Raw genomic sequence first — 13,140 nt, forward strand, 5'->3', positions numbered from 1 at the left:
GCAGAGATCCTTGGCGAGCATTTAATGATCTCTTCTTCCCCACCCCATTCCCAAGCCAATACACAGCATTTTCCATGGTGGTATTGGGGAAGTGGGACTAGGCAGGCTGGCACCCAAGAATGAAACCAGACCCTGGCACTAATGCAGTCTGAGAAGAAGGTCTCTGGAGTAGTTTGTGTTTCCTCCTGCGTTGGCAAGGCTGCAGAGGCAGTTTAGTCATGTTTACTCAGGAAACAGCACAGAATGTAGCTCATGTTAAAGGGACAACCTGACTTTGGATAGCAGGGGATCAGTATTTATACAGAGGCCATTTCAGATCTGACTCCTATGGTGAACACCAAAATGGGCTTGGATCTAAATTCTGGAGGAATTTGTTAGCTAAAAAAAGCGGAGAGATGTGCAAATGGTAAATGCAGGCTGCCTAGAGGACTCCCAGCCAAGGAGAAGGACTAATCCCTACAAGAGCAGTCATGTTCTCCTCTTACAGCTGAGTTCCATTTCTCCCCTCACCTGCCTCCTACTGTGTGCACTACAAGCCAGAGCAGCAGCAGGGAAGAGTCATCAACAAGGAACCTTATTAATTGCAGGGATTCATTGCATTCTTACTAAATGGGACTACCTCAAAGGTGAGCAGCCCTGTTTTAGGCTACTTAGAGGGAACACAAGCTCCACTTTCTGCTCACACAGTGTTTCTAACTATGCAGCAGTGTTTTTTGCTTTGAACTGTTCTGTTTGGGTGTTTTATGCCATCACACCCTCTGGTTCAACCCAAGAGAGTACACAGATGCCTCAGATGCCTGGTAGAAATTTGTCCCTTCTGCTGAAGTCAAAACAGGAGGTACTTAAAGGGAAATTCAATGTAGAGCATAAGCCCTTGGTAAGAGCTCTAGCTTCTTGACAGTTCCTTCTGCTATCTCTTAGAACTGTCTAAACTGATAAGGAGAAGAAGAAAAATAAATCCCTGTACAACAACTCAACCAACTTCCTGCACATGTGGCTGCATTAGCAGCTATGGCAAGTGGAAGCTAACTTTCTGGTTAAAAAAGGCCTTCCAGTTTCTGGATGCATAATCTGCAGTTTCAGACCTGTCTCTATACCGAGCTGAGGCTTTCGAGAGCAAGCATTAGGTTCTGCTTTAAAGGCTCAGAGAACAAAAGCAAAGGCCACAGCAACAAAACCAAAATACACTGACAAATCACAACCCTGAGCAGCAAGGTAACATACACCCTGGTGGCAAGAAGGCAGTTCTCTTCCCCTTGGAAACTGCAGCAGGGTCCATTTCCATGGAGGTTATAATATTTCCTCCTATTAGCAAGATGGACACAAGCAGTTGCTGCCCTGACACGTGAGAAATGTGATCTGCAGTCAGGTATGGCAGGTTACAGGAGAGGCTGCAGCTTGGCTCCTCACACAACTCAAGCACTGCCACCATTTCATGAGGCTCTCTGCCTCAGGAAAGCCGTAAGTGGGACATGAGCAGCAGCTGGCTTTTGAAATCACTAACAGTCCTGAATTCTTGCAATGTAGGAGAGCATTGGTATCTGGAGAAAGAGAGGACACCAACTCCAGTCTGGCTTTCTCTGGGGGCACACCACTGCTGGCTGGCTTAAGGAGGGGCAAGGCAGGGGGCCAAATTGTTTTAGTCACCCTGCTAACTGACAAGGCAGGAGTATGTGAGGACAGGTGTAAATACATAGTAAACAAGTGCATAAAAACAGTGACAGGGAAAATTGCTTACTTGGGCATCAGCATCTTGTTTTTCTCATAGAAGAGGCGAAGATCCTGTGGGCTGCTGGCCTGCAGAGGAGAAAGAACATCAGTGTATGAAGCAGCTAAAAATGAAGGGAAGTGATTAGCATTTCTATTTCACAGTTACTCCAAGGAGCAGAGAGGCACTTCTCAGTTGCTAAAGCAGCACAATGAGAACCTGCAGCTTGCTTTAGACTGAAAAGCCAGCACTGTGCCAGAGTAAAAAATACAGCATTTCATCCCACTGTCTTTTTTGTCCCTGACCTGGTTCTCTCCTGCTCTCCCCTTCCAAGGGCTGAGCTTCATTGCACCGGGCTCTGATGCTCAGGTCTGAGCTGGCCTAATAGCCTCACCCAGAAGGCTAAATAATTGCAGACGTGAGGGGTCCCAAATGATGAATGGCAGATCTTGCTGAGAACACGGATTAGTGCTGCAGGGCATTTAGAGAAGGGGCAGGGGAGCCTGTGGATGAGCCTGTGGAAGAGACTAGGGAGATGAGGAAGCAGCAACTGAATTAGGATTTTCTACCTTAATTCCAGGAAGCCAGAAGGCTTTGAGTCACAGCTATCTGTGCACAAATCTAGAAAATTGCTAGGGATATTGAAGACCTCAAATTCTAAGAGATGGGATTAAAAGAGGGAAGGGAAAACAAAAACAAAAAACTAGGCACAAGAGGTTTATGGCAGAGGTTAAAAATAAACTCAGCAGTACAGAAGCACAGACACACAAAAATCTCCTAACGTCACTCCTCCATTTGTTTTCATGCAATGAATAACACAGCACAGTAAATTAACCCTAGTGTCTGAAGCTTTTCTGCTTAGGCCAAGCCTCTTTATTAAAGGCAGAGCAGGCTGCCTGGTATGACAGGACCCAGACACGAAGACACATACAAACAGGGACGGAAGATCAGAGAGATTCATCTGCAATCAATTATTGGTGCAGCAGAGTGTGTAGGGAAGTGTGAACAACAAGGCAACAGGCAGCGTCTCCTGATGTTCAGGGCAGGCTCAAAAAACCCTTGGGCCTTCCACCTACTTCCATTGCTAAATTAGAAGCATCTAAGGTCAATTAAGATGCTTAAAATGGCAAATCAGACAAGCCAATCTGCAGATGGTCATCAAAATACCACTAACACGACAGGGCTGGAAAAGCAGCCACGGAAGATGCTGTCTCAACATCACCTACTCCCTCTGGCTGAAGATGGAAATGAAGGATAACTGAGTGCTCAGCACAAACCTCAAGGGAAAGCAAAGGGAGAGTCTCAAATGGTGCTGGTAACAACAGACTCGTGTAGTTACTGATCAGGACAAGTGTTTCTTGCATAGTTTTACTGACCCAAGCTTCACAACTCTCCTATTGATTTGTACCACTAAGAGCTACCAGATTCCTGAAAGAAGGAAACAAGAAGCATTTCCTGGTTCTCCTTTCTGCAATAATCAATCCTTTGCTGTTCACAGACACAGCAGCGACCCAAACAGGACTCACTGCAACAGGCCACCCAGAGAGGTTGTGGAGTCTCCTTCTCTGGAGACATTCAAAGCCTGCCTGGATGCATTCCTGTGGGATCTGCCCCAAGTGATCCTGCTTTAGCAGGGAAGTTGGACTCGATGACCTTTCAAGGTCCCTTCCAAACCCTAACATTCTGTGATAGCAAGAGGTGCAAAAATGCATTCTTCAAACCACTCAAATGAATGTTACTTAGCAAAGGACCTTGCTACAAAGATTCCAAACTGCATCAACATTTCCAATTGCTGCCACTCGATTTGTGAAAGTCCATTTCCCACCTTTCCCCTTGCAGATCTTGCCCTACCATTAGATACATGGCAAGCTTCAACAAGGCGAACACACACACTGAACCACACTGCCTGGCCACAGCACTAAGTGGTAACAAATATGCCTGACAGACCCAGCAGCCAAGAAGGAACAGAACTCCACAGCAAGGAAGCGAAGCGCTTGCTCATGTTGGAGAGATACAAGCCTTGTCCCTTTGCTCTGTTGGTTTCCTGTCTCAACAACTCGATTGTTTCACAAACACAATGAAGCTCTGATCTATTTCAAACGCTGTTTTATCAGAAATTTTCCTGGCATTAAAGGCAGAGTCCATTAAAAGCAGCACGCATGCAAAGGCCAGTTCATTAGACAGGGTTTGTAAGCCCTAGCTTGGACAGAAACAAAATCCCCAGTAACATTCCCCTCCTCTTTGCACAAATTAGAGAGCCAGGCCTGCAGGGATGCCCTTTCTCCACATTCTGCTGCCTCAGTACAATTCCCACTTGTTCTGCAAGGAGCACATCCAGAGCGGCAGGCTTCTACACACTCAGGCCACACTTCCTCATTAGGACTATCCGCAGGAGCCCCCAGAGTTCAAGGCTGCTCTCTGATTCAGGCAGCTGCCTGCTGGGGAATAGAGCCATTTCAGTGAGCAGCCAGCACAGGCAGCTGTGGATCACCATTAATTTAGTAAAATCAACTGCATCTCCACATAACTTCATTAGTAATCAACTGAGTCACACAGTGCAGCTCCTAGCAGCAGGCTCCCAGGCTCGCAATAACATGCCCACTGCTCTCCTGCTGTTAGCATCCAGCACTGCTAAAGCACTGCTGCCTTTGGCCACTTTGCTCACCTCTCTTTTCTATAAATAGTGCTTCTCTGAGAACCATGGGGAGAAAATAATTTTTAAAAAATGCAGAAGTGTTTGCCAGACACAGAAAGTGCCATTTGAATTCCTTCTTCCAGGAAACCCAAGGATCTAATTTGAGATCTACCTTCCAGGCAGACATATCCTAACCAAGAAAACCACCAGAAAAAGTACACTTTAAACGCCTAACAACTAGAAAACTCAAGGCACAGAGAACCAGCTGCTACCTGCAAGACAGCATCCATCTGTCAGAAACAGGGATGGAGAATGCACAGCTCAGTGTGGCCCAAGAACAGGAGATACACCAGCAGGCCAATTCACCCCCTTGCTCCCCCTCTCATGTTATATGGAGCAGCTGCATTGGTGGAGCTGGCTCTGGTTTTGTCCTTTCTATATATAAAGACAATTTGACAAATTCAGTCCTGCCACTCTGTTACTTTGTTCCTGAACGGCAGTGGAAATATGTTGCGCCAACAAAGGCATTCAGCTCTTGCTGCCAAATCCCATTTGGTGCTGGCTGCCTGCGAGTGGATGGCACACAAAGAGCACGGGGGTGGTGTTTCCGAAAGCACTCAGCGCTGGATGTGTAGGGCTTGGGCAAAGGCTGGATGCAGAAGCCCAATGCTCACTCACAAGGAAGACAGGGACATTCACACCCTCAGTGAACAGCGCTTAGTCAACACTTCATAGCAAGTCTAAGCTTTGTTCTTTGAATCCTTGGGGATTGCTGGGATTTGGAGGTGCAGAGAAAGGATTCAGAGATGTCAGAAAGGAAAGAGAAATAGGTACTGATGGTTCTAGCTGAGTGGTGAAAGAGCTTGAAAACCTGCAGCAAGCACTTTCTGCTTATGTAGTAGTCTTAATAGCTGGTATTTGAAGATTCCCACAACTAAGCAGCTGCCATTTGGGGGAACCTGAAAGCACAAGGACTACAAACAAACGAAAAATCCCACTCCTAAACCTTCTTTAGCTGCCCACAGATGTTCTTCTCTCTGCTCCCAAGAGAGATGGATCAGACCAGCACTGTTCGAAGAGCCAAAAACTCACTCACTACAGCAACAAGTCAACCACTGCACCCAGTCTCAGCAGAGGACCCCACCACTGCCAGGACTACCTGTCCCCACTGGCACAGGACAGTGGAACAGCTGTGGGAACAGAAGAGCAAGCCTGCCTAACAATAAACCTAGGAGTTCAAATTCTGGGCAGAAAATCCTCCTGCCCTAGTCTTCCTCAAGGCCCATTTCACAACACAGCAGTTGCTGCAAGCCATACATAATCCCAGTACTTATGCAGGCAGAATTAACCCAGAAATACAGCAGTGAACTTGGGGCACCAGGCTTAGAAATTAATTTTTCACCTAGCTGGGATGAGAACACACAGGCATGTTAACTCTTGCAGAGCTGCCAGAGCAGGCAGCAAAACCTGCATGACCTCTCTTGTCATTTCTCCCCTCCTCAGCTCACTCTCCCACAGACACAGCACAGCATGCCTGTAAAGCAGCTAGGAGAAGATGCACGCAAAGGCTCGGGGAGCAGACAACCAGGTCTCATTTGCTTTAACCAAACCTGATGTCCGAGTGGACCTTTGCCACTGCCAGAGACAGGTCTGACACAAAGTGCATGTGCTTGGTGGTGTCTGCACACCAAGAGCTGCCCAGTTTCTGAAGAGGTCACACGAGAGAAGCCACCAGGAACACCATTGTGATTCCTCCTCCACAACAGAGAAAATGAGATTGAAGTCATTTAACTCTAATCATATTTAAAACACCATCTGACAAGGCCCAGATTGCTTTTGGAAGGTATGCTAGACCTCCTGTAAATCTTTTGTTCTCTGCCTCCAGTTTTGATTCTGGTTGTCACTTCTCTACACAGCCTGCATCAGCTCATGTCAGGCACTAGGTCCCAACGTCTTCAGCTCAAGGAGGGACAAGAGCAAATCACCACACTTGGAAGGCACTTCCATGTAGTGGTCAGCAAGACCAGGAAACACACTATTCAGGTCCTGTCCTCAGCAACAGAAACAAAGAGATGCAAGTGCAGACCACTTTATTAGGCAAGGCAAATTAACAATTCCACATGAATACAGTGCTCAGCAAATCTGTTTATAGGGATTATGAATCCCATTAATCTCATCCCTATGGCAGTCTCACTGTTTTGTTTAATACAAAAAGCTCCTTAGGACAGCTTCACCAGCCATCCTACCAACTGTTCACATCTGAGCATCAACAGCTTCTCTCTTGTCTGTGTGCAGTGAGGCAGGGAAGGGACAGGAATGGCTCTGGGAAGTGGCCTTGGGTGACCCAGCTACCATTAATTTTCACTTTGAGACAGCTAGAAATCACATTCATGCACACACATCTCAGTCTTGATTTATAAGCACATTCTGGACTGACAGCTGCCTTGGCCTTTCCACACACTTGGTCTTTTCTCCTTCTCACCCAGCTCCCCAGAGCCCTATTTTATTTTTAAACAGGTGGTTTCTCCTCAGTGTAGAAAGCACTGAAGTCCTTTTACTTTGCATCCTGGAGAAGGTGCCCAACTGCCTCAGGCAGCAAACAGCTACAGTGGCCAAATGCATCACGGCTCACACCATCGTGCTCCAGATTCCCATGAGCATCTCAGCTAGACAGAGGTGAGGGGCTGTTCTTACCAGTCTAGGAGGAAAGACACTGGGAGGATTTATGGCCTGAAGAGGTTAACGTCAGAAAACCAGTTCCTGGCTGCCCTGTACAACTGGGTCTGCCGGTGGCACTAAGGGAAATCAATCTCTTCTCTCCCCACCCATTTGTAGATGTCCCGCCCAAAAGCACTCATTCCCATTCATGGTCTCCCCATCACCTCAATCCACAACCTCTTCTCTCCTCCTAAAAGCCCTGGCAACAATAGCTTCTGCCTGCTCAGTGACCATCAGCAAATTCTTACACCACAGCCATGCCAACAAAGAAATAAAGCCGGTTAACCTTTAACCAGCTCCAACATCTGCCCTAGACAGGCATCTTTCACCTGAAACTCACAGCTAGGAGAAGGCAATTTGTGACACACATGGTCAAAACAAATAGATGGTTGCACAGAGGACCATCTGGGCTGAGCTCTTCTCTCTCCTTGATCAAACAAATCCACAGCTGCTAATGGGACAACAAATTGCATTCCTCTTCCAAACACAAACCCCAGAAGAGGAAAATCCAGAAACAAATGATACCCAGCCCAGCCCAACAGATGTTGGATGCATACAGAAAAGAGAGAAGTTATCCAGTAAGCCAAGCACAAAGGAAGGATCAGGATCTGCTGGGCAAGGACTGAAGTGTTCCTTTGTTTCCATTACAAGGTAGGGTATTACCATGCCTTAACCGGAGGGACAGAGGCTCCTCTCACCTCTGTGGGAGCCTGAGGAGGTGTGTAGGCAGAAAGCTGACGGTTTTCTGAGTACCTGCCTTTTCACAACCTCGGCTGAAAAGAGGAATGCAGCTGACTAGTACTCAATCTTATTTCCTGAAGTCTTCTCTGTAGGACCAAACGTTTGCAGAAGATGGTTTCTGTCATATGCTTCAAAGACCAATGACAAAAGCCACCTCAATCTTTCCAAAGACATCAGGTGCCCCATGGCAAAGAACTCCCATGCTAAAGTCACCACGTTGAACCCTAACTAAATCACCTGAATGGGTGCAGTATCAACATGCCTTTAGAAACTAAAGAGGCACCAAGCTACAAGACCGAAGGAGCACAGAGAGTCAGAGCTTGCTTCCTCCACCCCCACGTTTCTCTTAGTGCACAAATATTTATTTTCTCTTCTAACAGTCATTTTCTCCTCTCACACAAAGCTACCAACTCTAAGAACGAGTGGATGCAGCCAGTAATCAGCAGCTATTCAGGAGCTGCAGTGGACTTCGTAGGGGTGTTTATAAGGAAAGAAACATGCAAAGAAAATGAAGCCTTGGCCTTAAATACAGTGGAAGGTGGTGGACAGACTACAAAGCCCTGGAATGGAAGATTCTTATAGCAGCAGGGGAAAAAATTACCCTGAAGGTGAAAAGTGTGCTTGGCTCTAGCCAAAACCAAAACACACCATTAGTTGACTTTTCTATTTGACCACACTTTCCTGTGGCAGAGTCAGAATTCACTTTATCCTTCCTGATGATGTAACTGCATAAACATTCAAGGTCATGTATGAAACTCTGAAGAGCTGTGGAACTAAAGCTCAAAGTCCTGCACTTCACAGAATTTGCCTTATTACAGGAGTATAGATTTCCTCCTCCAACTGACCTTTCTCTGGTTTATTTGGTTGGCTCTCTCTTTTTTGGGGTTTTGTTGTTTGTCTTTTTTTTCTGGCTAGGGAATAGAGTTAAAGACAAGTCAGGACATGAGAAAAAAGTGGCCCCAAATCACATTTTCCCTAAGTGATCCAAAAAGCTGAAGAGTTGACATCAGCTGACACATCAGCATTCAGATCTGAGGTTTGGTCTTTTTCCATGGATTACAGACAAGCTCTACAGAGCTCACAGAGAAGCCAGAGGTATCAGCAACTCAAGCATCTCTCTGCTATGATGTAAGGCAAGGAGGAAAGCAGAGACTTGCCAGTACAGGTCCAGTACTTTAAAACAGTGGTCACAAGGAAGAGTCTGCAGATCTCCCTGAGCATGGAAGAACAGTAATATGCAGTGTTTGGGAAGAAACAAAAAGCACTGAGTCTAAATAAACTCCAGCTATGTATGATTAAAAATACATGAAGTCATCTTGAAGCAACTTGCATAAGGCTGTGATGAATCCTCCCTAATTCAAAAATTAAGAATCAGAGACTGTCTTTCACAAAAGATGTGCCCCAGCTCATGCAGAAGTTATGGCATAAATTACAGGGTGGGGTCCTACTAAACTGAGTTATATTTGGAGGGGTTTGGGCTTGATGAACATAAACATTTCAAGCTGTAAGGGATTGCTGTAAGATGACAGATGAGATCCTTCTGATAAGATCCTTCTTAACTGCTCTAAAAACAAAGTCAATTTAGCTGCAATACACCAGTCACCAACAAATCATCCCAAACATTAACTTGCAATTACAATCTTCCTTATTGTCCTCCCTCCCCCAACAGAATTATAATTACAAATTATCCACAGAGTGCAGTTGGAAAAAAAAAATCAGTTTCTATTTACAAGTGTGTGCTTGGGGGGGGGGGGGGGGGGGAAACCAACCCCAAAGCAACACTGCTTTAACCAATTCATGATCACGTTCTGAACAGAAGACACTTCCCAAGGATTTGTAACCAAGGAAATACATGTCACTGAGATAGAGAGGTGTGCTCTAGTGACATAGCCAGTATTACAACATAAAAAGCATCATGCTGTCAAGGTGTTGGACAGCCAGACCTCCATGAGGCAGGATCTATGGGAGTTAATATGATAGATGACAGGAGCCTTAGAGTAAATGAATTCAAAGGGAAAAGAGGGAAAAACAAACCCAAGAGTATCAGAAACTAAGCAACTCACCTGAAAAGGAGCTTTGCCTGTCAGACACTGATAAATGATGGTTCCTATACTCCACAGGTCAGCTTTGGCATCGTAGTGTTGAGACATAATGACTTCTGGTGCCTTTATGGGGAGAGAACAGAGATCTGGTTTATGAAGGATGCAGTTTGGTTTGTGGTTGTTTTGTGGGGTTTTTTTAAGCAGTAGCAGGAACAAAATGGGAGTCCACTATTAGGCTTTTAAAACTCTGTAGCTAGATTCCCCAATAAATATGGCAGATTTTCTCCCAAGAAGACTGCAAGACTATCTTGAAAGGGTGAGGGAAGCAGAGACTTTCATTCAGACAGACAAAAAAACCTAGCCTATGCTGTCCGACTAGTTTGGGGAAACTCAAAACCTTCCCTTCTCAGCACACCATGTTCTGCTGAATCCACCTGTGCCTAGAAGCAGCCTCACTGAAATCACACAGATGAATCTTCTAAACCAAAGCAAGCATCAGTTAAGTGACCAACAAGAGCAAAGGCTCACATTGCACAGGTAGGCTTCAGCCTCCATCCTAATCTGCAGCACTTGTGCACTATCCTCATTTAGTCCAAGATGATAGCATATTAAGTATGCTCCAGAGCCTGCTGACAAGGTCACAGTTTGGGTTCAAATGCAGATCTGTGCATTTCAGTCCAACGGCTTGAGCCCTGCTGTGCCTCAGACCCTAGTTTCTAATCTCACACCATGCCCTTGGCTGCTCCCTCCCAGGCTTGTTCCAGAACCTGAAGACACAGCAAGTCCACAAAGCCCTGTGGCTTAGGAGGCAGCATGCCCCAGGAATGGCAGCAGAAGAGGGACAGAAGGACAGGCCTGCTAATCCCACGTGTTTATAATGACAGACTTCATTAGAGTGCTGCCAGCATGGAACAGGATCAATTTTCTAGCTCTGTCACAAGTAAAGCCCACATGTAACAGGAAAAAAAAAGAGAAAAAATACTATGGCAGCAAACAGGAGGCCAACACGACCAAGGGAAGCAGGCATGACACCAGGCAAAACCAAGGGAGAACAAGAACTGCACAAGGAGGATGCAATCTCACATGATGTGGATCACCTCAGGGTGCAGAGTACTCAGTGTGGTGTAGGTAAACCTTTAAGAGTGAATCCAGGGGCAGGTGTTGATCTGTTAGAGAGTAGGAGAGCTCTGCAGAGGGACCTTGACAGATGGGCAGAATCCAAGGGCATGAGATTTAACACATCTAAGTGCCGGGTTCTGCACATTGGCCACAGCAACCCCATGCAGTGCTACAGGCTGGGGTCAGAGTGGCTGGAGAGTGGCCAGGCAGAGAGGGACCTGGGGGTACTGCTTGATAGTAGGCTGAACACGAGCCAGCAGTGTGCCCAGGTGGCCAAGAGGGCCAATGGCATCCTGGCCTTTATCAGCAATAGTGTGGCCACCAGGAGCAGGGAGGTCATTGTGCCCCTGTACTCAGCACTGGTTAGGCCACACCTTGAGTCCTGTGTCCAGTTCTGGGCCCCTCAGTTTAGGAAAGATGTTGAGCTGCTGGAACATGTCCAGAGAAGGGCAACAAAGCTGGGGAGGGGTCTGGAGCACAAGCCCTATAAGGGGAGGCTGAGGGAGCTGGGGTTGCTTAGTCTGGAGAGGAGAAGGCACAGGGAAGACCTTATTGCTCTCTACAACTACCTGAAGGGAGGTTGTAGCTGGGGGATGGGGGGGTGTTTGTGTTTGAGAGTCTCTTCTCCCAGGCAACCAGCACCAGAACAAGAGGACACAGTCTCAAGCTGTGCCAGGGGAGGTTCAGGCTGGATGTTAGGAAGTTCTTCACAGAAAGAGTGATTGGCCATTGGAATGGGCTGCCCAGGGAGGTGGTGGTCACCATCACTGGAGATGTTTAGGAAGAGACTGGATGGGGTGTTTGGTGCCATGGTTTAGTTGATTAGATGGTGTTGGGTGATAGGTTGGACTCAATGATCTTGAAGGTCTTTTCCAACCTGGTTAATTCTATTCTAAAAGAGCAGCAATGGGCTATGAGCTAAAGCAGGGACAGACTCCAAACATCTCCCGAGTCCCAACTAGAACTTCCTGCAGCATCTTCCTTCAAATCCATCAGGAAAGAGAACAAATGAAACCTTCTCAGACTCCTTCTAATGGCCAGTTGTTTAAAATAAAAAAGTAAGAGGTCATCACTGGCTTCCTCCAGCCCTTTGAAAAAACAAGCTGGGTGTTCCCATTTACTTTTAAGAGTCTCCAAAAGAAAAAGTATCACTAAAAATAGACAGGTCAGGAAACTCTTGCAGGAAAATAAAGATTACCTCATCTTCACATATAGCACAGCTCAAATAAACATCAAGCTTCAAAACAAAAAAAGAAAAGGGAAAGAGAGGAAGTTTGTTTTGCTTGAGGCACACACTACCAAACACCCTACCCCTCTGCAGTGCAGCACAGTCCAACCTAACTCTGCCCCCAAAGAAAACAAACCTGGAGTGAATTAGCTCATGCTCAGGATCAGGTGCCTGCTGCCACAGGGCACTTGTGAAAAAATTCAGCCTAAAATCGATCCAGAGCATCTTTTTGCTTTGTGCTCCCACCCACATCCTCAGGAACTATTAGATGGCTGTCTCTGACATTTCTACTCCTGGCCTGCTTTTGTCATTTTTTATTTCACTGATCCAACAGGACACCTCCTCACATCCTGGTACCAGAGTGGAAAGTGCAGTGGGTGAAAGGGATCAGTTGGGGTTTTTTTTTTAACATAACCCTTTCACAAGCTAAGAAGTCATCCTTGAAGCAGCTGGTTGGGAGTATGAGAGTGGGAATACACAAACCAAATTGCAATCAGAAGCAGGTGAGCTCCATTTTCACCCATCTAATGTGTTGTACAGCAGAGAGCTAAAAACAGCTAAAGATTTTACAAAACTGCTGTTCTGCAGGGACCCTGCTGCTGAAGCTGTAGCCTTAGCAGAAACAACTTCAAAGCCTGAGGTGACAGCAGGAGGCTTGGGGAACCACTGTCTCCAAAGAGCCTGCTGAGGCAGTGCTTCACCGAGGTTCCCCTCCAAGAAAGCAACACTGCAAATCTAGCCAGATGCATGAAGTTACCACCCCAGTCCTCACTCTGCTGTTGCTTTGTAGCAGAGGAAATAGATTCTTATTGCCCCATGTCTTGTGTGGAGAGGCCCTGATCCCCTCTGCAAGATGCAGTCTCTGGGAGCAGACAACAATCAATACTCTGTTTTCTTCAGCTTTATTTACCCACAGCTCACCTGACAGTTAGGAGGACACCACAGGCAC

At 46.4% G+C, this 13,140-nt stretch overlaps 1 protein-coding gene across 3 annotated transcripts in view; it reads right to left on the reverse strand.

Annotated features, from left to right (window-relative positions):
- The window catches only part of ULK1 (unc-51 like autophagy activating kinase 1), an 86,201-nt gene that overhangs the window by 45,927 nt on the left and 27,134 nt on the right, over nucleotides 1–13,140 (reverse strand). For all 3 annotated transcript variants that reach the window (XM_068157387.1, XM_068157388.1, XM_068157386.1), the window contains exons 9-10: nucleotides 9,866–9,967; nucleotides 1,739–1,797 (exon numbers count right to left, since the gene is read on the reverse strand). In XM_068157387.1, the coding sequence (XP_068013488.1) occupies nucleotides 1,739–1,797; nucleotides 9,866–9,967 (161 nt within the window). The remainder of the gene's footprint in view (nucleotides 1–1,738; nucleotides 1,798–9,865; nucleotides 9,968–13,140) is intronic.

The sequence above is a fragment of the Melanerpes formicivorus genome, unplaced genomic scaffold (genome assembly GCF_026170545.1).
Source record: "Melanerpes formicivorus ecotype bairdi unplaced genomic scaffold, bMelFor1.0.p_v2 SCAF_36, whole genome shotgun sequence".
Taxonomy (NCBI): Eukaryota; Metazoa; Chordata; class Aves; order Piciformes; family Picidae; genus Melanerpes; species Melanerpes formicivorus.